This window comes from Takifugu flavidus, chromosome 10, assembly GCF_003711565.1.
Source record: "Takifugu flavidus isolate HTHZ2018 chromosome 10, ASM371156v2, whole genome shotgun sequence".
In the NCBI taxonomy this organism is placed as follows: domain Eukaryota; kingdom Metazoa; phylum Chordata; class Actinopteri; order Tetraodontiformes; family Tetraodontidae; genus Takifugu; species Takifugu flavidus.
This window is the reverse complement of record NC_079529.1, coordinates 5,166,923-5,193,267: the sequence shown is the minus strand read 5'-3', so window position 1 is coordinate 5,193,267 and position 26,345 is coordinate 5,166,923. Positions and strand designations below refer to the sequence as shown.

Here is a 26,345-nt window from a genome sequence, read left to right as displayed (position 1 = left end):
GCTCCTCTGCATACATAAGCAACCCCATCTAAGCAGTGTCTTTTCCCAGCGTTTCATCTTTGGCCTTTCAGCAAATCAGAGACACTTAATCCTTCAGAGCAGTTATGGGAAAAATCAACCGGGATATTATGGAGAACTATCAAACAACTGTGGAAAATTCTCTGACCACGTTCCCTCGCTCTGTAACAGCTTTATTCCACCATAACAGGATTTTCTTCACACGTCGTTACATAAAGACTGTACTTCATTATGGCATATTAATTGATAGAAGCAGAGAGAAAGGGGTGTAAAATATACCGTCTGTGTTGGCAGACGAGAACAATAATTAATCTGCTGCTATTTGGATTATGTGTGGCAGAAAACAATTCAGTTAAATATTTGAAAATTCCAGGATTGTGCATTTTATGTATTATTTCCTCTGGACGGAATTACTGGAAAAGCGACAAGTACCTGCAGTGGGACTGTTCTCAGAATGGAACTGCATACAATTTTTTAATAACGTGATTAACCTGGACAGTTAAAAGCCTTGCGATAAAGTGTTTGTTTGTTTTTTTCCTCTTTACTGTAGCAGAGCTCTCTCGTAGCACAATCAGTCTCAGCAGCCACAGTCTAAAGAAGAAGAAAAAAAAAGAACATGGGATTGATTTTCTCCGAGTTCATCTATACGTTTCAGTGTGGGTCAGAGAAGTCCTGATTTGCCATTACATTTGATGAGTGTGAACCAGTTTCAGCTGACAGGTGATTTGGGCATTCAACCTTCAAAAGACCTTTAAACACGATACATGTTCAAGTGTGGAACGAATCAAAGCGTTCGAATAAGCTGTCGCATGGTCATCAGGGTGAAAAATTAACTTTTATTTTCCCCTCTCTCCCCAGAGAGGAGAACAGGCAATTGCAAATACAAAGTTCATTAGCGCAACTTAGATTTGTTTTACTCTTATGACTCGCAGAAACTCGGGGCTTTGCTCTTGAAATGTGTTTTCATCATGCCTTCATCTCCAGTTGATAAAGTTAACATTTTAGCTTTATTTATCCCTTCACAGGTTTTAGTTTGTTACCAAAAATAATTAACTTTACACACAAAAAGTAAATTATCATTAGTCAGGATTTCCCAGACCCAGACAACCTTGTGCAGGTTAGTATGAGACAGCCTTCTGAAATGTAAAAGAATAAAAAAATCTACCAACTATGCGTCACATCAATGTGCTTTTGAAATATAATTCAGGTAAAGTGACCCCAAGTTCAGAGGAGAGTTCACGAGCGCGACAGCTGTCACGGATCTGGAGTGGGGGTGGTCGGATGTGTGATCGTGCGCATGTGTGTTTGCAGGTTTTCCCTGATAAGAAGGGCCAAAGGTGTGTGACCCTGGCCGACCCGATGCTGCGATGCTGGTGGCATGAAGCTGTTTGTAAAGAGAAATGCATTTGTCTCCTGCTGTGGGTGTCAGTCAGATAAGCTCTGACCTCGCACATACCTGCGCACGGTTCCTGTGACACGTTCTCTGAGGTGAACTCTGTGTGACTCGACAAAGGCCTGATTGTGGGAATAAGTATTCGCAGTCACCTGTTAGTCTGACACACCTAGACCTATTCACCTTGAGCCCTCCAGGTCTCCATGGTTACACCAGCAAGAAAAGGAAGTCTCTTTAGCATGACATGACCTCTGAGAGGAGGGCAAGAGGGGACGAAAAAGAACTTGAACAAATTAGCCTTTCGCTAAATACTTAACCATTAAGAAACTGACACTATAATCCAATATCCGTCACCATTTACAGGAAAAAAGGATTTAACTGAATTGGTCAGAGGGGAAAGAACTGTAACAAATCCCACACACAACTTGGCAATTTTTTTTGTTTCTGACCCATATCTCAGAACTACGTGCTTTCAAATATGTTTATTCACCGCAAGTGTTTTTGTTTTAGACATAAACACTCTTTCTCTCAACTTGCACACATCAGTGCTCCAGAGCAGGGTTTTTGTCTCGTTTTTGGGCTTGTCCCAAGCCTGGCGTCTCTCCCAGACTGTGCCACAGCTTTAAAAACCACAGCCAACTGGGTCAGCCCACTGGATGTGTACTGGTATTGATTTCACACAGCTGACATCTGTGTGTGTGTGTGTGTGTGTGTTTAAGCCACGGTAGCAAGAAATCCCGAAACCGCACACATACAAACACAAAAAGAGTAGCCAGACAGTTTATGTAAACACAATCTTGTGACGTGATACCGCGCTCGCGGCGAGTTTGTGTGCGAGGGATCACTCTGTGTCTCCCATGACCGTTTGCCGCACGGTGTCAGGAGTTCGGCTGCTCGGCACAACTGTTTGGAAATCAACCAGATGGAAACAAGGACTCAGACATTAGGCTAAACAAATAGTTAAAAGCAGGCCATGCAGAGTAGATACACCAAAATACAATGTTGAGCCCTGGATTTAAGAGACAAGGTTAAAGTAATGTTTTAAAAAAGAGGGAATAAACTCCGACAGCAGGACAGACAGGAAAGATTTGATTTTCAAACCAACAGGTCTTTTTAGAAACTGATAAATGTTCAGAAAAGAAAGAGGTAAAATAAAAAGACAAAAGTTTGCAGATGGAGAGAAAAAAAACAGAAAAAATCAAGATTATAATGACTCAGTATGTTTTATGCAGCACACTCCATTATCCTCCTTTTCAGAAAGAAACTAGTTATGTTTAACTATACAAAGAGGGTAGACCATTAATGACAAGAATGTCTACATGTATGAAAAAGGCTGAAAAAGCTCCAAAAAACATTTGATCAATCACACACTGCATTTTCATTGATAAAGGAGGAAAGTCAAAATTGAAAGTCCAAGATTTGACTCTGTTTATCTGAATTCTGCAGCTGCTCTAAGCTGTGAGTAAATGTATTGAGCTTCTCAAACCGTGTGCATGAATACGTGCACATTTCATGTTACCTATGTGTTAGTAAATGATTAAAGGGAACAATGGAGGAGAGGGACATAGGTGTGTGTGTCTGTGGACGGTCATGCATACTTGTATAATCCTGCAGCCATCTTTCCTTTTTCTGTTGACTGCTGCTTACTTCTAATTAGGGTCATGGAAGGGCTGGAGGCAATTGGGAGGAAGGACCCGGACAGGTTACCAGTACATTACACCATTCACTCACACACTCACACCTAGGGGCAGTTTAGAGCCACCCATCACGCTGATGTTCTCAGGAGTAAACAGGTAAAAACCCACTCACAGAAACACAGATTATTCAACCACTACAAAGCCAGAACTGAACCCAGGAGTTTTGTTAGGAGGTGACGTCTCTGATCCACTTTAAACAGTGATAATGTCAACAGCAGCAGTTTGGACGAGACAACGCGAGTGCAGTGTATGTAAGAATTTGCTGCGTTAAGATTCCTGCTGCAGATTTGTTAAATGAATATTCCATAAGTGGAACACTATATGCACATTCACAAGAGTTTAGAGGAGTGCACCGTTGTACAGGATTAATAGAATCAAGAAATTAATACTCTGCACGAGCTTATCGTGTATGTGTGTGTGTGTGTGTGTGTGTGTGTGTGTGTGTGTGTGTGTGTGTGTAAATCACCATGGTGAACATGAGCTCTCAGGTGTAGACACTGCAGTGCAGCTGCAAGTGTTCCCTCATCTAATCTTACCATCACAGACAGATTGTAGATTGGGTAGATTGAAAGATGAGTACATTTCCAACCGTCTACTGTAAATGATAACCCACGGTGGGGATTAACAGTTGTAAACATATAAAGCTGCACCAGCGCGCCATTACTGAAGCTGCATGATGGATGTGCAGACCAAGGAAGAATTAAATTGGGACTTCTTTGTTCTACCTTTTTCCTCAAGCCTCTGAAATGATGGGATAGAAGAGCTCCTTTTGGCAAAAATGCTACACATCCTGTACTAAATAGACGAGGTTTGTGAGATAAAGATGGAGAGTGCTGGAGTGGAAAATACAAAGAAGACAGAGCTTAAATGCAATGTTCTACGGGCACAAAGACCTTAAAAAAATAGGAATTCAAATGACTGTTAAAGCCTTGAACGTCAAAATGAAACAGTAACATGAAGTCAACTGTTGCAAAACACGAGTCTCATCTCAACATGACTAATCTGCAATATTAAAAAGACATGTCCTCAAAGTGGACTCATATACATCCATATCTCAAATGTGCATGAGGAGGACAAGATTATGGCAACTGATCTGATCGGCATCTGACCTTATTCTCTACACAGAAGCTCTTCAAACATGGATCTGATCCCAGGGTTGGTTGAAAAATATATTTTATAATCTGGCATAAGCAACAACATAATTAAACCCCCATAAACAAGTATTTTAATCATACAATATCATAAATGGATTTATGCAAAATAAGTTCAACGTCTATCCCTTCATGGTGTATTATCCTACCATTAATGTCCCTTTAAAATCCATTCCAAACACATCTTCTCTACAGTAAAAGATTAGATTTTTCTTTTAACTGTGGCAAAGGTCACATAGATGTTGAAAAGTGGATTATTTTATAGGAGAGAGAGAGAGACTGTGTTTTCCTGGGTGAAATTCTTATTGTCAACATGATGGCCTCAATCTGATGTGGAAGAGTTTAAGAGAGTCAGTTTTACAGAGGAGCACTTCCTTCTTACCTCTCCTTTAGGAAGTCCACCACTCTTTTGAAGTCGCCGACACAATATTCCCTCTTCATGTCCATCAGGACGCTGTCTGAAGCTGACTGCACAGGGACGTGGAGGAAGGCGTAAACTCGTGGATGACTGAGGATCTTAGCCATCTCCTGTAGAGGACAGAGAGAAAACTTTCAGCTGCACAGACAAAAGCCTGACTCTGCCATACACCCAGAAAAAGGACGTTGTCTTTCGGTTTGGGGTTAAAGAACACTAAATAGATCTGAACTAAAAGACTGAAAAGTATAATGCGCTGTGTTTCTCTGAACATCCATGAAAAGAGACAAAACCCACAATACTAAAAGGCTCAACTTTCAGTTAATCCATTGATGACAACCCTAACATTCACCTGAACCTGATGCCAAACTGTACAAAAAAGTAGTAAAATATGGGCTCGCTGTGGCAGCTCTCAGCTTTGAATGGAAGAAGATTCCATTAAAATTCCTGTCTTTACATGCATTCAATTTGCTGCAGTCCTTCACAATTAGACGGCCTTTTCCTCCTCTCTCCTGGTTCTTTCCAGCTTCTTCAAAGCCAAAGAGTCAAGGCTTCGGCAGTGGGTGTATTTGGAGTTCGAAAAATCAAGAGCTTTTACTGTGGATCCTCTTCCGCATGCTGGAACAAAGGAGGCGAAGGAGATGAATTGGAAAAAAAATCATAAATAAAATAAGGTTATCATGTTTCACGTAGGGAAAAAGTCAAACGGATCAGTACTTTTACGCCTCTCACAAAATAAAGCTAAAAGATGTGTTTTCAACCACTTAATTGTGTATTTTTCTTATTAGACCAATTATGCATGGATAAGATTATTAACATTTTCTCATAGAAATGATTTGTGTGTTTTAGAGCAAGTTTGCTACAGAAATTCATGCTTGTGTGTCGTCTCTCAGCGATAACACATGACACGCTAATGGCGGCATCATTACACCACATTAATTAGGGCGGCTAGAGCAGTTTGCCTTTTTCTAATATTACAATAATTTCTAGAGTAAAAAAAAAAAAAACTAGAGAGACCACAGATGTCATATTTTCCTGATGGACATGATCATGGTGCTACCATTACCATGCTAATCACCACAAGGAGAAAAAGAGGGGTGGAAGAAGCAATTTAATGATTTCCTATAAGAATATGCTGATTGCAGCCCGTCTTCTCAATTAAGATCTATTGTAGGATCCTCATTCACACCGACAAATATGTGTGTGGGTGTGTGCTTGCGAAAATGCACATACACACAGCTCAGTAGCAGCGCACCATGGGGGGTTGACCACTGGAAGCTCCAAATTAGAACAAATTAATCTAGTTAGAAAATGGAGCTTGATTGGTGACAAAAATCAGCTCTCTGAATGCATCTCAGTGTGCGGCATGGGTGGAAGATGAAGTAATACTGGGGCAAAAATATGTAAAAGCGCAGTAGTTAATGTGAGACTGATTTTGTTATTGTTTTAGGGGAAAAATTCAGAACTGCAGAATTTCAGAGAAAAACAGTGACAAATGCATAATTTATGGAGCAAAAATCCAGAAGATTTAAATCTGATTATTTTAAAAAACACCAAAATGGCATATTTTTGGTTGTATTCTATCATTAATATTTCATATTTATACTAGCTCATATATTCTAATTGTCCAAGTTATAATCAAGGTATAAGCGATCATTTATAAAAAGAGTATAAAATGAAGGTTATCAGGACACTTGTAAAGAGATTGTTGCTCCTTCCACAACCTGAGTGACTGGTCCAGACCTGGTCCATAGGTAGTGCTGGTGTGTGTGTGTGGTTGTGTGTGTCTGAATATAGTGACGAGGGTGAACAGGGTCTTAACAGATGGCACGTTAGCTCGAGTGGCGGAGCAGCGCTGATGGCAGCTGGGGATTAATCTATAAGGGGAGGACTTTTCATTCACATAAGTCATTTATCACGTGTGTGCATCTTTCTGACAGCGTGCAATCCTTCCCGCCATGATTATTCATTGCCCCGATAAGGATCTCGTTTGTTACGGATCCCCGTGGAGTTGAAGGCTTCTTAAATGTTTGCCCGCTGACGACAGTGTTGCGAGGCTGGAGTGAAAATGACACAGCGATGACGAACGTCGTCGCTGCGGCAGCGCTGCTGGCAGAAATTAAAGCGCCGCTTTAGCGCCGTCACTCATTAGTGACAGCTATTCATCTAAATGAAGACTTCAACAGGCAATCGAGTCGGCGAGCGTGCGGACACGTTGTTTGGTTTATGTAGACAATGTTGAGAATTATGATCCCCTCTGGGCTTCTCAGTCAGTCAAATCCACAATCCTTTCATCTTTGGCAGATCAGCTCAGATACATATAAACTAGATTGCTCCATTTTAGCCATCCTTACTCAGAGGACTCAATACAATACTGGTGAATTCAGATAGAACACAAAAGAACATAGATTGGTAAAAAAAAAAAAAAAAAGTACATTTGAGAGGGATCATTTCTAATGTTTCGCATGAAGACTTTCTCCATTCTGTGACTTTGCTGCTCTTCAGTCCACTCATTCTCTGGTTCTAATAATAATAATAATAATAATTTTTAATAGGATTCTCTTAAAGTCTATTGTGCAGGATAACAACTGGAAAAATAATACAAAACTTTTCCAAATGCTTTACTGGACAAGCCCAAAAGGAAAACTACACCAACAGTTGGTGTTTTGTTGGCACGCACCCCGGGAGGAATACTGTCACTACCCAGCCTAAACAACTCAAAAATCTATAATCTACTGTTGGTAATGGCCATTATAAAATAAACTGTGCAGCCATTATTAACCACATATCATTAAATAATACATCTGCTGCATGTTTTATAATGCTATAATTACATAGGTGGAAAAGCTAAAATACTATTTTACTTATTGCTTTTGACATTCTCAGTTGTTGCAGCTAATAGGAATATATAATATTGGAATGCACAAAAGAAAATGCTTGACAGTGCAGTGTCAATATTTGTAAATGCCACATACACGATCTTATCATATGTTTGTATAGTGTGGAGAGAAGATGCATTGGTGATTACTCCACATAAGCGCCGACTACAATCCCAGGAGTGTTCACACGCAGACAAAGAGGGTTCAGCCTGCTGTGAGTGGGAATTCTGAAGCAAAGCGTAATGAAAAGCACCTAACTACACTCACACACACTCAGCCATATACTGGATATAAAGCCACACATCACAGAGCATTAACAGGGTTCACCCAGGGGAGTCTGGAGAGAAAACGGCTCCACGAGCCGCTCCCAGGATAATAAGTCGGGTCCCTGTGTGTGCGCACACTGGCACATATAAACACAGAGTTGGTGGGAACTGTGTTCAGTAAAAGATAGAGGAACGGAGCTCCCAGAGGTATAAAACACAAATTTCAAACACTTCAGGCTGCACTTGATTATCCCTGGAGGTTGTACCGAGCCTGCAGCTACTCACACAGCGAGGAAAAGAGAAAACAAGAGCATGTGTATCATCTGCATGTCAAAACAATTCAATTTAGTCAATCTGACAGTGAGGATAATAAAAATAATGATAATAACAATAACAATAATACTAACAACAACATTAATAATATTAATATAGTGCTTTCCACAAATGTGAAACTTCTTTTTTCTTGGTTAAATGTAAGATAAGAACTAAAAATGTCATTTTAGTCAAAAGTATATTTCAAAAGTGCACAAAGAATGAAATCCATTAGTTTATTATATGGATGCATTTGATTAAGATAAATTAGAAATTAGAATACGCACTAATCTCTGTGACGAATGCCATCTTAATTATTCTCATCCTTTCAAAAAATGATTTTTCAAAGCAAGCAAAGGCAAAATAAAGATGAGTTTTAAATGGGCAGCCAGCATTTGAGTCATTCAGAACTCATAATTCACTGCTCATAATTCACCGCAGCGAGCCGGGGCTCATAATTCAGAGGCATTTCACTACGGCGGAACAGTGAGCACTCATTTGGAGCCGGGGTCCCTCGCACAATGCAACATTAGGCCTCTAATGTGGAGAGGCTCCCAAAGGCTTCATTAAAATGAAAATGGTCTAAGAGGGTGTGTCTCAGTGTGTGCTCATGCAGCCAAGCTCATGAGTGTGAAGGTGAGGGATGTGTGAGGGAAGGTTCCACTCTGGGTTTACTGGGTGAGTTATTGTGTCCGGTGAGGAAAACATCAGAGAGGGGGGGTGCTGCTGCTGGTGGTGGTGGGGGGGGGGGTGATGGGGAAGGGGGATTTGACAGCGGTCCTCCCAAGTTGAAGTGTGAAACTAAACTGGGATTTTACCTGACAGTCAACAATAAAGGTGACAAGTCTAAAAGAATAGGATTTACAACACAAAATATCCAGATGAAAAGATAAAAAGCTGGGTAGAAATCTGAGTTTCTCCTCAAGTTTCGATTTTCAAGGGAAAGAAATGAATGAGGGTTTATGAATAGTTAAAAGTAGTGCAAATGTCAAATGAATAAATACTAACTAACTAAATAATTAACGGTGTTTGCAGTGCAAACTCTGGGGAGAGTCAAATCTACATTTCTGATGTATGGCTGCGTAGAGCGCAGTGTGTTCAGTGGTGGGTGTGTAATGGAGAACTTGGTCTTTCATTCAACTCAGACAGAGTGATTACTACGTGTGAGGGGACTACTTTCACAGCTCATTTACCCAGTCTCCTAGCATAGCAGATTCAATCACAAACTGAAGGTTGCTCGAGCTCCACACAGTTTTCTGATCTGGAAATACACAATCCCTACTCCTCCATATTAAGAACTATTATTTCCCTCTGTGGCAGGCAGCTGGGGGTGGTAGCATCCCATTTTAAGCCTTGGAGGAGAGAAAAAGGTTTTCTCTATCTGGATTGTTTATGTTGCCACACCAAAAGACACATTTATAGAACAGAATCGAACACTCTTGTGCTGCCATCCTAAAATATTGCAATATTGATGTGTTTCCAGACATGGAAAGATAAATGAGGAAAGTATGTATAAGGTGGAGATATGACACCTACTGAACAGCAGCGGCGGCTGGCCAACAGTGTGAATGACTGAACGAACAAATGAAACAACGTTCATCAAAAATCAATCATTCCGCTGAAGCCAAACATCCAGGCCAGTATCAGAGTCGCTGAGCGTCATGGCGCTCATCCAGTGATCGTTGAAAAAACCGTCAATAAGATGTTAACACAACAGTGCATATTTAGAAATTTCATTTTTGAAATTTTACGGGTAGCTCAGTTTCACTTCCGGAATTACAGAAATCGCTTCTCCTGAAGAGGAGAATGTTTTTCCGCTGTAGGGGAAGTCCAGGAATCTCATCAATACCAGTAAGCATGAGGAGCCTTCATCTGATTGGCCTATTGTGTGTGGCATCTCAACATCTTTTACCCTTAAACCCTCACAGTGGTAGCTCAGTGTTCAAGACCCAGTGTGGACACAACATTAAAGAAGACCTTCAGAGCAAGGCCGAGGAACCCTTGAGCAAGGTACCACCCCACAATAGGGCCCTGGGATGAGCTGGTGCACCCTGCCTCCGCTCATATGCAGCTGGGATAGGCTCCACCCACTCACCCTCATTTCTTTCATACCAAGAAAACTAAACATAACTCTCACATCGACCAAGTAGAAACTATCAAGAAAACTCTTAATGGTACCTGGGAGCAGCAGACGTGCAACAGATGTTGTTTATAGGTGACAGTCTGTCTAACCAGGGAGTAGTTAGGCATAAAAACCAACATGCCAATCCAGCATCTTAGACTAATTAGTGAGAGGAGCCATACACCCAGCTACAAATAATCCCAATTCATGATAGTGAGAGGATTACATGCACATAACTTGATGTTTTAATAAATAATATAACCGATGGACAGAGTAACAATGAGACAGAACGCAGCTACGCGACCTTGCTAAGACATCAGCCAATCATGAATGCCTGGACTGGCCAATCAGATGACGGCTCCTACTGAATATTTATTAGGTTTTGGAAAATGAAAAAAATATTGCTTGTAGACATATTCTGAGAAGCATATTAAACTGATGATGATCCTTTTGTGGCCAAATGCTGTATCTAGTTACATAAGATCCAAAAATAAGTGAACTTTACACAAAGGTTGAAAAGGAAAGAAGCAGAAGAGACATTTTCTTTGCAACTGTAAAAGTGAAAATGTCCACCGAGTGCATGATGCAATCAACCAAAATGTCAGAGACAAGTGGCCCACGAATGGACCTTAAATAGCTCCAATCAGCAAATGGTGCTATGAAGCTGTCTACATCTGTCAGGAAAAGTTGGCTGCTGAGTGCACGTAGAAATAAATTCAGTGCTCTTTGTGTTGATGTAAGATGAGTGTCTGGGAGAGAGGATGATCTTTTCAGGGGAACAGGGAAGTAACTTGGCCTTTTCATCTTAAATCACAGCCATTCAGCCTGACGTTGTGCTAGGGGAGTCTGCTATACAAGTGCTATTTCTTTAAAAGTGAAGACAAGAGCCCATAACTTGGCCTTTAATCAGAAGGTTGAATCGACTTTGACCAATAATTTCACCACACTCACATTTTAAAGCTGTTATCATTAATGGGACATATATAAATATGAAAACAGAGACAGCATAACAAGATAGGGAGTTGTCAGATGTGTAGTTTCTAAACTACTAAAAACACCAGAAGGCACTCAGAGAGCACAGACCTCTGCTGAGCGGCTTTTCCCACATGTTGCGGCCCACACTGATAGTGCAGTCTAGATAGGTTACATTACATAGAGGTCTGCTTTATGATCAAAGGCCATTGACTTGACCTAGGAATTTTGGAGGATCAATTTCTGATTTTGTTTCATGACAGACAGATAGACAAATAACCTTTTTGGAGGAGGTATTAAGGGTTGCCATCAACCCAAAGAAGCACAACGATTGTGAACTGAATAAGGTAACAGATCGTGTATGGGAGTGGGGAATTAGACCAGTAGTGTAGTGTAATAGTAATGTCTGGAAAACAAATCCACAATTTAAATTATTTTAAATTGAAATGTTCTGGAGACAAACCAATAAAGTAAAATCATTTTATTTAGTTGCTTTTTTCCTCAGTGCTCGGCTGAAGAGTTTAGAAAAGGTGTTTTGGTAAAGCCATTTGTGATTTTTTTTTTTAAAGAGCACTTACTTTAAAACAGGAAAAGGAAGGGAAACAATAGTTCTAGCAGGATAAATGATGCCCAACAAAAGCAGAGATCATAAGCGAGCTTATCTTCTTGATGGTGTGTTTTCAGACATTCTAACTCATGAAAGGACTGTAGTCTGAATTACAGTCATCCTGAAACTTTTAAAGTCGTACAGCCTGACCTTTGACCTTTCATATCGATCCGTTTTTGCTCTGATTGACAAGAAAAACAAGACGAAGTTCCATCCAAAGACGCTTTCAATCAAAGTTTTAAAGTAGGATAACAAAGAAAGAAAAAGAAATAACTGGGTGGGATTGAGAGGAGCCATGAGGAAAAACAGTGTAAAGGAGAAAAGGGTAAATGGGGGACAGGAGCAACAAAAGAAAAGGATAAGTTAAAGATGAACACTTATCACCATGTCTTATGTAGGTTAATTGACTGAGGAATTAAAGCAAAAAAAAAAAGATATGATATAATTCAATTCCGTGTGTGGACTTTCAATAAAAAGGGCCGGTAGCATATGAAATAATTCTTAACGTGCACACTCCCAAAGACCAAGCAAGTGTGCCATCTTAGTATATTTCTAATTATCAGTTAATTGTTATTCCCTATCATTAGGAGGGCGGGTTTTTAATTGTAATGTAGCCAAGCAGAAAGCCTACCTATACATGTGGGGGACAATTAGCCACCTCCATTAACCCCTGGTTAATTACAACCTCCACTGCTGCTTCCCACAGCACTTTCCAACTCCTCTTACCCCTCATTTCTATCCCCGGGCCTTCATCCCCATTTTTTTTCCCATTTGTGCCCTCATTTCATTCATCTATGATCTTTCTTCTTCCTTGATTGCTTGATTCAAAAGTATATCTGTTTTAAACCTCATTGACCCCTTTAAAGAAAAAAAAACCTTTTGTTTCCTCTTAGTTTTCTAGGTTAACACCCCACATTTTATATTTGTGTGCTTTCAATAGCCTATTTCTTTCCTATATCCAAAGGCAAGCAAAGTTATAGGAATATATGACTTGGGTTCGTTTTATTGCAAAGACTCAAATACATTTTATATCAAATTTCATAAAGGTCAAATTAGAAGAAGTACTTTAATTTTCAGATGACTTTCCCCAGCATATGAATATAAATGTGTTTACACAATATTCTGTGCACAAAAATGTCCCGTGACTAGCAAAAAACAGGGTTTAGTTGTGGGTCCAGCGTGCCTGCTGAGGCTAGACGATGTCTGACAACAGAACAGGAGTCACAGGCCACACAGGTACCAGAAAGAAACATGTAGTAAATGTTGAAAATGATTTAAAACCTAATAAAGGGGATTTAGGCTAGTGGCTAGTAGTAGCATTTTTTTTAAAGATAACGCATCAACAAAGTTTGATGAAGCAGGTGTAGCTGAGACACTCGAATTTGTTTTGCAGTGAAAATGATGCTGATACTTTAAACGGCTAATTAGCTAGGAAAAATATGTTTTGAGTTTCAGATTATATTAAAAACATGCTATAAATAGTTAAATGCACTAATTATGTTATCACTAAAATAAAGAAAACACATTTCCTGCATAAATCTTTTGACAGCACCATGAATATGTCAGGTGGTTAATGTTGGAGCTTCTTATTTTGCCTGCCATTAAGATCTAAATCACAAGTCTCCCGACAGCTCCAAAACAACAGGGATCTCAGAGTGTTTACTGCTATAGATGATGTGATAGCGGACATAACCCTCCATTTTATTCAGTTTGACAATCCAACTATGATGTGTACACTGGCCCCAAAAAAGTGATGGCTATTATTTTAAGGTACCATAATTAATTTAGTTAATATCTCTGGACATAGTAATTCTCCTAGCTGATTTATTGTCCAAACACAGAGCTTGAATAAGTTTATTATCCACTGGCGGCATAATAAGCTGATAAGACATTATAGTATGTCCTTTTTTGAATGTTAGAAAACATGTGTAATGGTCAGAGACAGATATGTGGAAACAGAGAGAGCGAGGGAAAAGAGAAAGAGAGGGGATAACAATGTCCATTGTTCCATTAGGAAAGACACTAATGACTGATAAAATGAGGTTCATAAAGAGACACAATGGCCCTTAATTGACTCATTAGGGTGAGAAGAGAATGGACTGCACTAATAAATGGAGTGTTGTGGTTAAACTGCTGTCCAAGCAAAACAGAAAGGCATTTATTTTTAATTATGGATGGCAAAAGAATAGTAATTGTTCAAAGGAGGGGAAACAGCAGAGACAAAAGTGTCAAAAGTGTTTGGTTCCTTTTAGCTCAAATGTGGTCTTGTCCAGGGTGCCTACCTCCAGGTGTTCCAGGATGTATGGAGGGTTGGTCATGCCGAGCCTCAGCATTGCCCCTTCAGGAATCTCTTCCACCAGCCTCCACAGCAATGTGGGCAGATCTGTTCCTATGTCTCTGCCGTAAGCTCCCGTGTCCTCGCTGGTCAACCAGATCTCACACACCCCCTCTGAAAGGAGACAACACAAGGTGAATGGGCAGAATGTTTTTCAAAGAAAAGCTGTGATTTAGGCTGCTTGGCCATGTTCTTCAGCTGAAGCATCCTGCAGTCCATTGTTGTCATTGTTGTCACCATGTCTCCAGCCTGGGTTAACGAACCTTGAAAATTTCGAGGACAAGTTTGAGGTTTAGTGGCACGTTCCAAAGGTTGTAGGAACGTTTCTGTCAGGCCAACAAAGAAATGTTTAACAAGCAGATCAAGGGTAAGCCAAAGCTGCTCTCCAAATAATTCAGTGAATCTAAAAATCTAAAAAATTACACCTGCAGCAACATCATTAGATTCATTTGCAGGATCTTGCAGGGAATTCAGATCATGCTGAAAAACACACAACAATGCAACAGGGGATTATTTGGGTCCCCGATACCCAAGATCCAGGGACTAAGTAGGCAGTGACACAGTAAAGGTCACAGAAAGCGGAGTGGCTTCATATTAAAGTAAATTAAAGCAACCGCGGCTACAGCTTAATGATCTGTCATTTGTCTGGAGGCCTGGAAATGGTTGAGTGTGTTTTGAAGATATGTGCATCATATCATGCAGCCACACAACACTGCATCTGCAATCGCAGGTCACGAGCCTGCGCACGGTGACGGAGGCATGCAAACACTTGGAAAAAAGCACACAGCTATCATTATCATTAGCTGTGCAGAGACAGAAAGATGCATGTGGTCACTGAGTGCGTAAAGACGGCTTTTGGCTAATTGGACAGTTGGGGGGAGGGGTGTAAATCTGTGTGTTTAAAGGCACACACAGGCCAAACAGATTAAAGATGATGAAGGCATAATTGTCGTGAGTCAAAGACTTTCCACAGCTCATCACTAAAGACATTAAGATGCACTAATGATTGCAGGAGCCAGCTTGTCCAAAAACACCATCAAACACATCCATCAATCGCCCATGATCAGACATAACGACCAATACAAACAATAAAACTATGATGATATCATTAAAGTTGATCCATTTTTGAGGATGGTCACTTCTTTCTTTGAAATGTATTTGATTAATAACTTTGATAGCCTTAATAAAGGCAGATGGCCTCGCTCAGGGAAACAATGGTAAATCAGCTTCCTGCTCTGGACGAGGGGTTCCCTCTCTTCCCAGTCTGTATTTTTGTCCTGGTTTTGCAGCAGTTGTTTACCGAACCAGCCGCCAATCCCATAAGAATTCTTCTAAATCCAGCTTGCAAACACCAACACTTGGCTAATCCTTACGTTCAGCTATCCTAAGACTGATGATCCGAAATTGTTACATTAACTGTCTGACCTTCAAGTTTCTTTTACTATTGCTTTCACATTAACAAATCACTGCAGCTGCTGTTACCCGGCTATCTCTCAATTTCTAATCTAATAGGAAACGCTGCCGTCTGGCAATTACCAATCCAGCACAGTTGCTCTGAAAGGCGCTTTGAAGCCAAACCTAATCCAAACCCAGATCCTATTCTTACCTGCATCATCTGGTTCCCAGGAGAGAACCTGTTGCGTCCACCTATGAAACCAGCCTCATCCCTTTTAGCGTCCAGATAGCCTCCTAATGCACGGCTAAGGCGGCCTTTGGAGCTATTATTGGTGTGTTCCAAAACAACATTCCTGTGATTCTACACACAGAAAGCTGCCAGGCCTGGGAGCATGTGTTGTTGTCTGCTGTTGAATGCCACTTGTGATTCCTGTGTTAATCATGTTTTCAACAAGGTGCTGCTCTGGTGCCTGCTCAAGGCCACAGTTATACAAAGATGTTCGAGTAAACGCAATAACGCGCCCAGTAATTTGGCCCGTTGGCCTGCTTCTGGGTCCCTATTGCATCAGTTGTGGTAGGAGTGTTATCGTTGGCCAAAGACACAGTCAATGTGGCCGTTCCATCAGGAAATGTGGAATTCCTGCTCGCTATTCTATATCTGTTGTGATACACAGCACACACCTGCTTCCTCCGGTTTCTGGTAATGGCAGTGGAGCGAGGGAGGTCATGAGGGATGTGAACAATACGTCAGAAATTTGGCACCAGAGGGGGATTTAACAACAACCTGTAAATTTAATACCAGAAATACTTCATATTTTCTAAATCGGTGCTTTTAAATGTGCAATTATAGTGAAAACACAGAGGCTGCAGCGTCATGAACTAATGAATTTAACTGAAAGGGGTTTTCGTGACCTGCGCAGCTGTCCTTGAAAACAGGTCCATTATGTTTATTATTGAAGTCTGTTTTGTAGCTGACATGAGCCCAGTGATGCCGTCTGTAATTTTAGATGCCAATAAAGAAGCCAGAAGAAAACACAGTAGGGCTGGAGGTCGTTGTGGTGTCTTCACCGTGGCCCGTGCTTTGTAATCTAGTTTATCTGATCGTGTCCTCAAAGAGAAGCCCCAAACGTCTCAGCAAACATCTTAATTGCTGCTATTGGAGCGAGCTGCTCAATGTGCTGAAGCTTTTTAAAAGCTCCCAGATGACTGTCAGAACCGTGTTTCGTCATCCTTACAGTTCATTGTAGGTTTGTACTGCCATGATTTTGGCAAGATGGTTCTTGACCTCAGCAATTCCTAAAATAATGCTTTTTGAATTCTTTCTGTCCATCTGAACATCAATTGAATTTTCCTTTTAGCTCCGAGCAGCATGACATCCAACATGTAAAGCCTTCAGCTACGTCCTGTTTTCCACATCACTTTATGATGGAGTTTGATGTGTAAGCAGTAGCAAACAAGGGTGGGGAGCAGAATCCATTTTCCTATAGACAATTAAAAGATTGAACTCTGACACTGCAGCAGAGCAACAACAGAGTGGCGAGGAGAGGCTGGAAAAAAAAGCAATTGGAAAGCAGGTGGGGCAGGAAAATATTAAAGATTAGAAAAAGTGGAAGCTGATGTGTTTGAGCTGTCAGGCCACAGTGAAGCGGACAGCCGTGGCGTTGTCAAGATCGGAGCGTTTGCCCTGTTGGAATAAAATTAGAAACTGAGTCTCGGGAATGTTTAAAGACAGACTTGCAATATAAATGACACTGTAACATTGTATCATTTTGGGCTTTGTCAGCTCTTTCATGCTTTTGATTTTTATGTGTGTTTGTCATACTGTAAAAAAATAAAATAAAAAGCAATGTTTAACAATGGTAAACTACAGATACATACACACTATTTATGAAGGTTTTAGGGATGCAAAATGATTACAATTTTTAATCTGATTAATTTCAGCTCTGCTGTTGGTTCATTTAGATTAATTACATTTTAATTCACATTAATTCATAACTGTGTTCCATGCTGTCAAGGTAAAAACACAGATAACTGAAGGCAATAAAAACACTAAACGTGCTTTATTTATTAAAAAGGAGACATGGTGGACTCTGTATCTCTGAAAATAAACAAAATACTCTCTTGCCCCATAAAATACAACTTACAAAACCTTTGCAAAGCCTATTGCCTTCACTGATTTAAGGAACTATTTGGAATTCTGGCAAACTTGATATGATTTTATACTGTCCAGTGTCTCCCTGTTCAGCCAGCGCAGAAATACATGGCTGGCAGAGGGGAGAGTCAAACCGACTGTTTTAAAGTAGGACAGCACAAACAGTTGATTCAGTCATAAAGTCTTCTCTGCTATCAATTTGAACCTGGAAAATCTGTCAATTCATCAATCAAGGATAGAAAATTTACTCCAGATGTAATGACAATTCTAAAGCAATTCACAGGAAAGCTATTTGTATTGTAACATTTGCAGTTGCTGCCCAGATATGCATGAGGTAAACATAACAGACCGGGGTAAACATGACGGAGGTATTTTGAAGGTGAAAATGGGCTACAAGTGGAGTCACAATAAGCTACCGGTAAAATATTTTACAAACATGATAAACAAGGGAAGCCAAACCAGCTGCACCATTTGTTGTCACCCAGAAATTCATGGAACTGCTGATAAAAACTCTCCGCTCCAACAGCTGAAGCAGTGATTAATAGTCAGGGCTTTCCATCTTTTGAAGACATACTTTACATAACTTTACTCAATAAAGATAAAGCACATTTTATATGCGTGCGTACATGTTTACGGCTCTGTGTGCTGTGCATGGAAGGGTGTGTATTGCACGCATTACAGCTTATCCTATCTCCTCCATATACATCTGCCTTGACTACTCGGATTTATTTTAATCTCTTTTTGGCACTATATACATATTGATTAGCTGCCACAGGCTGTGATGTTTAACAGATTATAGATTAGATTATCCTATTTAATGGCACAGAACCTTATTTTTATAGTTCAGGTCCACACTGTGAGAGCACAAGCATGATGAAGGAGACGGGGAACATGCTTCAAAGTTAGCCAATCTTCTAACTCATCAATTGTGATACGGTGATTATTTACGCACTGGGAACAAGAGAGTTGTGTTGAAGCTTGTTGTGTAGCTCATGGAAAATCCAGAACCTTCATAATCTGAGCCAGAAATGGGGAAACATTTTTTTCCCCTTCCAGCTGCACTTTTTATCAGTAATTAAACTCAGACGTTCATTTAAAGGTTAACATCAGACATTAATTAAAGCTAGAACAAAGTAATTTCAGCTCATAAAATCAGTCTTGCCTAAAATGACTGGTTTACTGTATTTGAGGTAGCAGAACATGGAAATGAAAGAAATGTCAAGGTTTTTTTCTCTCATACTTATAATGTTCAAATCCATAGAATAGTTCAGATTAATTTAAATGACTGTCAAAAGTGGTTAGTTACATGATCGGGAGACATTCCAGGAGATCAAACCATACACTACAAAAGGAAAGGTTCCACTAAGATCTCATCTCCATCCAACAGATGCTACATTCATATGCAGATATTAGTTTAGAGATTAAATCCCATCTTTTTTTCTTTTCTTTTTTACGTTTATATATATTCAATTAATGATTTACTGTTTTACATTGAGTTGATATGACAGCCTGGTGGGTATATACATCCACTGGAATTCAGTTGATAAGCTTTCACGGCCTTTCATGGTAGCTTAATGTACACCAACGTGCTTAGCGATGTGTTGCATTGTGTCATGGAAAATAAGGATTTAATGCAACATAATAGGATCAGTTTTATGTGCATATAATCTGTAATCTATTCGAGTGTGCCACCCTGCAACTAATCAGATTGCACATGACCTTATGTACAGCAATAACGGCTTAGATTTGTTTGAGCGCTCTTAACTTTGACATCGGAGACTTTATCATATAGTTTCTACTTTGATATAAGAATAAATGCCCCACATGCTGTTGGTGCCAAAATCAACACTCTTATGAGGTCAGCCATATCCAGAGGCAGGGGAGGAAAGTGAGTGTAAAAATACTGTACAGTGCTTTGCTTGGTCGCTCTTGACGAAACTTCATGACAACATTTAAATGTTGTAAAATTATTTTGTATTCTCTGAGCTTTTGCTGCATACTGGAAATAACCAGAGATTCAGGCTGCAGGCAAGAAATACTTCAACACCCACACATTCTGTTCAGAAAATTGCCACATGTATTATCTGCATTATTCGCTTTGCTTGAAGCATCGTATGATGCACCAGACTTTATCTGGTCAACATGAATATGTAGAAGATCTAAATCACTGCTAAAGAAATACAACATTGGTCTAATCCAAAACCCAATAGCTAAATATTTATTTATTCGACTCCCATGAGAGCACACATGCACAGTTTACATACATTTCACCTACTTATCTCCAGGTTTAACCCGACAACCTTCTGATAGTGGCATCAAGTGACATCTGTCTGACCAGTAGTCACAGCAGCAATATGAAAGCAAAGGAATTTGAATAGGGTGAGGTGTGTAAATATCCAAAGGTTCTGATTGAAGCCGTACTCTCTGCTAATCTTTGATTCACAGGCACACAGGAAATAAACATTGTTAGACAATTACAGAGGAGTATATTATTGCATACTACACGCACACACACACATTCCTGCCTTTACACACCAGAACTTGTGGACAAACGGCACACAGAGTTTAATTGCAGTAATTAAGCAGCTTAATTTAGAGCAACAACTGATGAGGTGGTGTGTGGGTGTCTTGGCAGGTAGCATCATCATCATCGCACGGATTAACAGACTCACTTGTGTATGCAAATGTTGGCTCCCAGGCATATTTACACAAGCTACACGCATGTATGCATGTGTGTCTCTGTGTATACATTCTATGTGTTTGTGCACGAATGCAAGTGTAGGAGCATGAGCATGGTTCTAATTGATGGCCTACACATATTTTTTTTCATTTTGTTTTCAAACAGCATTTGAGATTTAACCTACTTTCACAAAGTTTCTGAACTATACGCACCTTCTGCACACACCCGTGCATGGCGCAGAAAGTATGGATACATCAAAGCTGGCATGTGCGTATACTACACGCAATACTACTGCACAAAAACACATCATATTATATATAGGTCAGAAAAATGGTAGGGATATATCACAAGTAATTGGCAGAGGGTCTGCAAGCACACTGCGCTGCATGTGCATGTGGGGGTGTCTTATGGGCATGCATGTTTGTGCAGAAAATGTATCGAGAATAATTGGAGGAGAAGTCACATCCCCTCTTTTATGTTCTCTCTCTCTCACTTTCTCTGATTTGTATATAGTGAAGACGAAAATAGACATTTTACGAGCAAAGTGCGGACATTTTTGGGAGGAAGACGGTTTGTGGCTTTCGGGTTACTGTTTTACTTGCGTTTGATGAGAGAAAAAGGGCAGGAATATACATTTTGTCATTGAGTCCTCAAATTGATAGATGTTCAAGTATATGTATATTATATACTGTACATGCTATATAGTAAGGACTAGAGTGAGGAAATTCTAACTAGCAGGGTTAACATCAGGATTTGAGATGCAGAATGCATTATGGCTAAGTCCTCACAAAGATAGTAAAAAATATGGTATGCAGAGACCAAATGATAGTGTATATTTTGATATGTGCAGCACACCAGTTTTTAATAAATAATTCATTTTTAAAAGAAGTTAAGAAACTGCTTCTGTGTATATAAAGACTGCCAGGGAAGTTTGGGATATATGTAAACTGACATTACACCGTTTTCTAGAGGAAATTACAATCTCCACATGTCTGTAATCATTACTTCATGAAGGTTCAAACAATCGAAAACACAGAGTGACACAGAACAAGAGGGAAGCTAAAAACCTGACAGACTGTTGCCAGAAAGAAACCTCTCAAGTCTGTTGTAATTCAAAATATACGTGAAACAGACGTAATCTGACCAAGACATTAGCTAAATATTCAGCATGTTAATTTGGGGGTGCTGTCTTCAGGGATACTCCAGTGTGTCCAATCTGAACAGAAAAGCCAGGAGAGGAATGCTGGATTAAGTTGTGCCTCTTGGTTATATGCAGATCCATCACCTCTGGGATGCTTAGATTGAGAAACTGAATCTAATTGGGTAGAACTGGACCAGAACGCTTTGATGTCATAATGCATTCCTCTGTTGCTAAATACAGACAGCCTGCCAGAGCCCGTCTTATTTACACGGGTTGGTCAGGTATTGAGCAGTATCAATGAATTGATAAACTGCATGCTGACGTGTTCAAAACATGAAAGAACACTGCTCAAATGGACACACTGGTCAACAGCCATTGAATATGTTCAGGGTTGACATGAATTCGAGGGAATGCTACTGATTGATGCCGTAAAACATAATTCCACAGAGCATGGTTTATCTACGCTGTCCAAAGTGAGTCGACCCTCTGAGACGGGGGCATATTAAAGATGCTATCAGGAGAGATGCATATTGAGTATATACTGTATCATACTGACTCAGGCTGATATAAGGACCCCACCTCAAGTACTCGCAGAAGCTCAAATACACAAACACAAATGCCACAATTTAGATTGTATATGGAAATGACACACTATTAAAAACTCATTTGAGGTTGTAGCGGTTAATATCAACTGTCAATGAAGTCAGTGAAGTGGACAAACACACACCCCCACACACACGCACACAAAGCTGTAGTTACGTTATTAACCAGAGATAATAAGGTTTAACTCTTTCTAATGCAAGGCTGTTGACCCAATTTTCTTAAGCACTGTGTGTATGTGCATGCATTCATGTATGTATGTGTGTGTATGTGAACTTGTGCCCGTCTGTGTACTCATTTACTAAATAATAATATGTCTGGTCAGTATTTATCCTTGTATATTCATGAGCCACCAGCAGGCATTCCGTTTGTGTTTGTTATTCATTTAACCAGTGTGTGGGTGTGCACGAGTGTGCACGTGGGCGCATCTAAACATGCCCGTAGTGCCGTTGCTTAATTAAAATTGTTAATGCATACAACTTTTCTGTGTGTGACGACTTGGTGGATCTCACATGTACATGTGTTATCAGCCTATCAGCATTTATGTAAACATATGGAATATTAAAGGCTTGTATTTAACTAATGACTTCCATTTGTTTGCCTAGTTAATGTACCGAGACAGAGTCAGATTCAGGTTCCACTATTTTCATCGTCTTGCCTGCTTTCTTCTGTATTTTGCATTAAAAGCATTCACCTTTTCTTCTGAGAGGGTGTGGAATGTTTTGCAAACCAAATTCTCCCACATGTCCCAGGGTAATACGCCTCTTTTTAAAGCTGCTTATTTGGTACCTGTCAGGGTATTTAAGGAAAGACAATGGCAGCTCTCAAAAAAATGACACTTTGATTTGTCACACTGCGTCTCGTGTTTACGGCGCTGCTGATCCATCCATCCATCCATCCATCCATCCATCCATCCATCCATCCATGCCTGGTGGACTTTACAGCAACGATGCTCTCTCTGAACCCTGATCTAACTTCATTTCACACTAAAACCTGGCAAAGGCAAGTAGCCAAAAGATAAAAGAGGCATTCAAATCCTGTAAGAAGTAAAGTCTGCAGTTTGAAAATAACACAGGCTCAAAAAGGAAGAAAAAGCCTAATTAAATATGCAACAAACCAAATTAATAGTTTGATGAATACATTTTTCATAAGGCAATTATACATATAAAATCAGTATTAATTGAAGCATAATTAGTTTATATGCAGCCCAAAGAGACCAAAGAGGATAAAATATGTCGAAAAATAATACCACAAAGTGCCACTCGTGGAAACAGGCTATCCATCGCTACAAATACAAATTGTCTGATTTCAGCAGTTAAATATTTGTTGTTCAGTCCAATTACTGATGAATCTACTTCAGAATGCATGAATATAAACACACATTCATTTGTATTCACCGTTCCAGCCCAGAATATTTAAACAAATCAGTGGAACTCAGATGAATCGTTAGTGCAGCGAGTGAGAGAGGTGAATAAGAGCCGGTAAAAGGCCGTGAAAACCAAACGTGAGTTATGTGTCAAAGTCAGCGCTCTTTCAATACATGTTGAAACTTCATCATTCTAACATACACTCCCTTCATGAATGGATTCTTTGGGCCACCTTTATGCAGGTTTGACCATGGATGTGTCAGCACTAAAGGACGAGAATCTGAATATATGTGTGAGCCTTCTGCACCCATCTCTAGCTGCTGGGGAGGGAGCCAACTGTGGAGTTTTGCCTCCAACGTACCCGCTCCCGTGCAAGCGGGGTCGAAGGGAATCAGGCAGAGGCCGTTCTGCAAAGTGACAGATGTGGCGACAGGCCGTCCAGTCAAGCAGAAACACTCGGCGGCTTGTTTTGCTGAAGATCCGCACTGACATTCAGTGTGGTTAGAAAGCAAAATGTCACCACGGTAACACACGCAGGCTAAGAACTAGCAGCAAAACTCACAAGATACAAAAACACGACATCAATCAATCTTTAATTATTCATCTGGAAAATTCCCCACTAAAGAAAGAGTAGAATAAATTGTGTTGTAACATTCCATAAAATAATTAATTATTAATGGAGTATCACATTCAAAGACGCAAAAAGGAAGGAGAGAAGGCGCGTGTCTGTAGGCATGTTCTGACATGTACCCAACATGCACTGACATGAACAAAGCTGCATGTTAAGTGTGTGAGACTTAGACCAACTGGCTTTCCTTCATTATACTTTGTGCAGTGTTGGAAACATATAGAGACATATTTCGAAGAACATTTCCAAGAACATAGGGTACTTTTACTCACTAATCTTTCCTTTTTTTAAGCTTTACCAGGAAACCACACTGTTGTGCTTATTTAATGCAAGTGCACACCTCAAAATGATTTATTGTCTGCATAATCTCCATGGTCCCGATCAGGATAAAATCTAAATGTGTGGGTCAAACAGAAACTCTTCAAGAAAACTGATTAGTGGTGAGAATTAAAACTAAAATATTACACTTGAATGTCTCCCTTATGTCCAAGTGTCATGAATAATAACCCTGACTCCTCAAATAGCAGCACTCCTGCTTAACAGTTCGCATATCAGCTATGGACCCCACATAAAATATACAAAATGATGGTTGTGTGGGCTCCGTTATTTTAATATGATATTGGTTGGAGATCATACAGATAATATTCTAAGTATATGTGTTTAAGAGACTTTAAAAGAAGCCACCGGGTTGTTCTGACATAAACATCTTAGTCCACCACATTGAAAAACATCTCCCAGCACACATGGACACACGCACACGCTCCATGCAGTAACATTTATTTGGAGGGGCATGTGTAGACGTTAACATGGAGGCGGATTAATATTTTTAGACTGCAGCGTAACAAACAAAGCTTGTTTGTTGGTTGGCAATGCCAAGTACAACCTGAAGCGCTGAGAGTTTCACTTAAAAAGAGTTAGGGGGAACATTTACTAGAGGACATGTTTTATCGTTTCCACCTTTGGCAGGATATTTCTCAGAGCGAGTGTCTGTGTGAGTACGAGCGTGTGCGCATCAGCTGCCCCCCCGTAGCTCTCTCATGCCACCCAGCACCGGGGGCCCGTAGCTATGTTGGCGGGTGTTCTACTATGTGAGAACTGCTTCCTGCAGGGGGTGTGAAGAGACCCCCATGATGGTATCAAAATATATACCACAAGGGAATTATAACACACACACCAAACACACGAGAATGTAAGACATTGTACAACACAGTAAAAGTGCATGTAAAGGACATGGGGTTGTTCTTCAGTGTTACAGCAGTATTGCTTCTTGGGGGGGGGTCACCTGAGCTGCTTGGGGTACTGGATGGGGTACGGTGGAGGAAATAAACTGAAGAGGAAACGAATAGCCTGTTATCATGAATTCCAGAGCTTTTATTGCAATGTGCGTTTTCAGAAGGACCAATTTAGCAGCAGGAACCACTCTACGGTGAGAGTGACAGATTTGGATCAGATTTCTTTGTTTTTCATGAGCGCTGCTATCAGACATGTACCGGTGAGTGGCCACACTAGCAGGATGACACTAACTACAACCTGCCTGAACATGGTGTGCTGTTGCCAAGAGCGAGGGCACAGCTCGTTGGGGCAAGACAAAGTGGGATGTCTAAGAACAGTTGGAGGACATGTGACAAACTAATTCTGACTTTTGGTGTCATGGTGGTGAAGCATCCAAGATGCCCAATTGCCTGTCTCTGATTATGTCAAACTACAATGTGTAAAGACATTTGTAATACGATCCGACAATTCATAATCAGGCACGACAGTGAACGTTGGTCTGTGTCTGGGCTAAATTTGTGTAGCCTGATCCTGGCATAAGCAACAACTTGAAACTGCTTATACAACTGCACTGTACAATACTGTACCGCATACTTGTTTTCAGGTTGTAAACTGGATTCAGTCTTTCATTACTGGTGTTTCTATCTATTAATTTAACAACAGAGGACTGAAAAACAACAGAATAAAAAAGAAGTAACTGTACAGAGAGTGCTGAAAGACAGAATAGCTGGAGAGACACCATGAATGCAGAGATCATCTGACAAGATGATCCGTGAAAGAGTGATAGATAAAGGTCATTATGTGTGATAGATGCACACACACAGAGAGTCAGGCTGGAAAAAAATCAATCCAAACCAATGAGAATGCAGAGGAGACAGAATTGATAGGAAAAAGATAAAAGATCACAAACTGTGAAAGTATGCATGGACGCGTGCGTGCGTGT

The 26,345-nt window shown here is 40.2% G+C and overlaps 1 protein-coding gene across 4 annotated transcripts in view; it reads right to left on the bottom strand.

The window, feature by feature from the left end:
* The window catches only part of cdkal1 (CDK5 regulatory subunit associated protein 1-like 1), a 138,680-nt gene that overhangs the window by 52,622 nt on the left and 59,713 nt on the right, over positions 1-26,345 (bottom strand). For all 4 annotated transcript variants that reach the window (XM_057045041.1, XM_057045044.1, XM_057045043.1 and 1 more), the window contains 2 exons: positions 14,115-14,281; positions 4,642-4,787 (listed from right to left, as the gene is read on the bottom strand). In XM_057045041.1, the coding sequence (XP_056901021.1) occupies positions 4,642-4,787; positions 14,115-14,281 (313 nt within the window). The remainder of the gene's footprint in view (positions 1-4,641; positions 4,788-14,114; positions 14,282-26,345) is intronic.